The following is a 4,089-nucleotide window of genomic DNA, read 5'->3' as shown; positions in this document are numbered from 1 at the left end:
TTTTTTAATGCCACTTTTGCACCTTTATTAACATGAGCCTGACACAAACTCATGCAACTCACAGATCAATAAGTAGAAAGCACATTTTTGCCCAAATGGTAAAAATTAATGACAATGTAAATCAGTTACACTTGTTACACTTACTTGTTACACTACTTCCTGTTTTGTTTCTCACTGTTTATTGTTTTAAAATTTTTAAAATGACTCTTTGCAATTAATTCCTAATAAAACAATTTAACTTCAATGAGCAAATCTCATTAGTAAATATAGCATAAATATATGCATCATTGCATCATTCATTTGTGACAGTGGATTTATAAGATTTGACAACAAAGTGTTCAAAATAACTCTTGTAGTTGATACTCTATATGTGGTTGCGAAAATAACCCCATTGCATCCCCTCGGATTCAATGTGTAAAAATACACAACACGACGAGAACGAAGCGCTTCAAGCGCATGTGTCGGAATGTGTGTGTTGGCAATTATGTGTGCCTCATCGTATGTCAAGTTGTGCAACATTTGCGTCGGCTATCTGAGCTCGACGTGAGAGGCTCCTTGCGCAGAAGGGCTGCAGGGCTTTTCACTGTGAAGGAGGACCATCTTCCTCGGCCAGCTTCAGCTCCAAGACAATGGCAGAGACCGTTTCAGCCGACCCCGCCACGATGGGGAAGGGTCGGGCGATTGCAGTGCTGACCTCGGGCGGTGATGCCCAGGGTAAGTGCTGGGGGTTTCGAGGTGATAAGTGTGGAGTGCAGAGGCTGTTTATGCAAATCAAAGGTTGAGACTAAAGCATAGCTTTTCGGTTAAATTCAAAAAGATGTCAGATGGGTTTTTTTTTTAAGGGTGATAAACAATTGTACAATGCATGACAATAAATTTCACCTCTGTTTTTTCACAAGAAATCACAACTCTTTTGAATAGCTTGTATTTCATGAAGTGGGGCCGATTTTCCACTGACATTTCACTTGAGTTCACCTTTGACCTTCTTCTTGCTGAAGCACAAAAGGCTGCAATGTCTCCATCTTTGAGTTTTTCCGGCCTTAATGAATTCTGACAACTTAAGACAGCCCCAATTATAGTGATTTAATTTCACGTTATTTCTTTCTTTTTTCCGCTCAATATAGTGGTTGCAATATAATGTGATTTTTTTTAACAAACAAGCAATAAATTAATCTCTTTTATAGAATATCAGATTTATTGTGCATAAGTATTTTGCTTTCATGCTTAGCCTTCTCTAAAATTAGTGCAAATGAACCAAGATAGTCTACTTCAATTGGCATTATCAAGCTAAACAGTTTGAATTGCACAACTCAAATTCTACTGAACAAGTGTAGCGTAAACTTAAATCACTAAGTTATAAATCCCATGACAAAAACAATAAAAACAATTATGTGGCTTTTTCACTTCAATTTTTCATGACGTAAACATGTGGCTTGCACTTTTTAAGCACTGAACTTATGGAGACACTATTCAAATAGATTTTAAAAAAATAATAAATTATATTTTTAAAAAAAACGCCTATATCAAACGACTGAATTTTTTTTGCCAAAATTATGACTTTTGCAACTTTTCGACTAAAATCGCATTAGACTAAATTGCAATGTGGATTTGAATTTGATTAAAAATTTAGCCTCACTTACAGCTGAAGAAATTCTATTGCTCATCTCTCTGTGACACAGGATCTATTTTTCTCGCTATTTATAGAATCATGACCTCTCTGTCATGTGTCATTAAATCTGTGAAGTAAAGTGAGTGAGCGACGCCACTCTTTTCTGTTCTTGTTTGTAACGTAAGGCAAGATACCCTTGGCAGATGCAAAGTCAGTCTATCCACATCTCGCCCTTTAAGTGACCCTGGCCTGAGTAATGAGGGTGCAGCCGTTGCCTTTGCTGTAGTTATTTTCTTCATTTCCATAAAGTTATAGACATTAAGAAAAAAATTAAAAAATTTAAAAAAAAGAATACTTTGTCGCAAAAGTGTCGAGTACTGTATGTCTTGTTTGATAATGTACATGAAAAAATATCCATCTTTCAAGTTTCGATAGAGCTTGTCTCCAACAGGGTAGCAGGTGACGGCCTTGGACTCGTTTTGACTGGTTGACAGCCAATCGCGGGAACGTATCATATGGACAAACAATTCAAACTCACACAAGCAGCTATGGAAAAGAGAGCTTAGAATCTTCAAATAATCTGAAATGTATTTTTTTTTTTTGTGGGAGGAAGAGTTCGGGTTTGGGTTAAATACTTGGAGAAAACCCAAGCAAGCACGGAGAACATATCAATGGCACCCGGCGAAAATCTTGTACCTCCAAAATCGTCAGTTTTCAGGAGACTCGAAAAATCGTATCTTTATTCAAACATTAAGAGCAAGCCATTCTCAACACTTCAGATTGGTCATTTGTGACAATATAGACTGTTGGGGGAAAAATATGAAATTTGCCAAAATGACGTTTCGGCCCAATGCCAGCGATATGAAAATCTATGGTGAAAACTTTCATCCATCTAAGCTACCCATTTTACATAAGATGAATCTATCCTGGTATAAATGAACACAAAATGGGCATAGTCACAGGAAGCTATTGAATGGCAAGAGTGGATACATCTGTTTATTGCAGTGTTTCTCAATTCCGGTCCTCAGGACCCCCTAGCCGGCCTGTTTTCCATGTCTCCCAATTGCAACGCAGGTGAGGATCATTATCAGGCTTCTCCAGAGCTGGCTGATTAGCTGTCATTGGAATCAGCTGCATTGGGAATGGGGAGACATGGAAAACAGGCTGGCAAGGGGGGCCTGAGGACCGGAATTGAGACACACTGGTTTATTGTAACTTCTAACCTGTCACACAGACATAGCTAATACAGATATATGAACAAATGTATATTTGTAGTAAATACTAAATAGTAATGTTTGGGTAAATAAAAATTGGATCGTTCCCTACTGCACCGCTGATGAGCATTTATGGCACAAGGGTGTGTAAGAATGTATTCAATTAGAGTGAGAAGTGAGTAACTTACGAAGAGAATATAGTTTGTATGGTAGATATACTGGATTGTATTTTATAAAACTAAAGGTTATTTAATATTTGTATACATGCTCTGAACAGGATAAAAAGTTATTTTCACCGTTATGGTTTTGGTTACACTTTGTACAGTATATACAGTAATGTTAATGAATATGATTGCACACTGTGTCCTCTAGGCATGAATGCAGCTGTGAGGGCCACAGTTCGAATGGGAATATACACCGGAGCCAAAGTGTTTTTTGTCCATGAGGTAAATTCTACTTGCATTGTGTTTTGATTACTGTTAACATTTACAGCCAGTGTTTTGTAAACAAATCTTGGAACCAAAATACTGTGGACCTGTTACAAATGAATCCACTAAACAACAAGGAAGAGGTGGTGACACGTGACAGCAAAGACAAGCTGACTTTGGACACTGGAAATAGTTTACTGGAATGAACCATGAAGGTCATGACTTGATGTGACTGGAGAGGCTTTTCAAACAAGAATGAGACCTTAAAACTTCAACAAGTCTTAATGTGCACTCTCTCGCTTTCTCTCGCTCTGTTTATTGACAGGGTTATCAGGGCCTGGTAGACGGTGGAGACAACATCCGCCCTGCTACGTGGGAAAGTGTGTCCATGATGTTGCAGCTGGTGAGAACGTGAAGAAAAACAAAAGGCGAAATTTAAAGACTGTAATGTGGCTTCAGTGATTTGTTTTAAAATACACTAAGCATGTTTGAAGTGCAGAAAAAAACTGGTACTGAATTCAAGACATACAGCAGCGTTAACTATTTTTCATCATTTCAGTTGTCCAGATTTATTGGTCAAGGCTAAAATCAAGCCCAACTCATTCGTCAGTGGCTGTCCAGCACAATTGCGAGTTACTTTGTAATTAACTTAACCCATGTACACCACAACAGCATGCAGTTAGCTAGTAAGCTAACGGTATGCTTAAAAAAAAAAAAAAAAAAAAAAAAAAAAAACATCGTGTGTTGTGTTGTTGGTGTATTGTGTTATTTTGGCTATGAAGTCTTTGTTGTATGGATGCACTCAAGACACATGAAACAACTTAGTTTGCCAGCTAGC

At 37.8% G+C, this 4,089-nt stretch overlaps 1 protein-coding gene across 1 annotated transcript in view; it reads left to right on the top strand.

Annotated features, from left to right (window-relative positions):
• The first annotated feature begins 560 nt into the window (after positions 1-560).
• Positions 561-4,089, top strand: part of pfkmb (phosphofructokinase, muscle b) — a 9,745-nt gene continuing 6,216 nt past the window's right edge. The window contains exons 1-3 of the mRNA XM_077528893.1: positions 561-714; positions 3,196-3,269; positions 3,577-3,654. Of these exons, the coding sequence (XP_077385019.1) occupies positions 630-714; positions 3,196-3,269; positions 3,577-3,654 (237 nt within the window). The 5' untranslated portion in view covers positions 561-629. The remainder of the gene's footprint in view (positions 715-3,195; positions 3,270-3,576; positions 3,655-4,089) is intronic.

This window comes from Festucalex cinctus, chromosome 8 (assembly GCF_051991245.1).
Source record: "Festucalex cinctus isolate MCC-2025b chromosome 8, RoL_Fcin_1.0, whole genome shotgun sequence".
Taxonomy (NCBI): Eukaryota; Metazoa; Chordata; class Actinopteri; order Syngnathiformes; family Syngnathidae; genus Festucalex; species Festucalex cinctus.
Note: the sequence above shows the minus strand (reverse complement) of the source record. Positions and strands in the feature narration are given on the sequence as shown.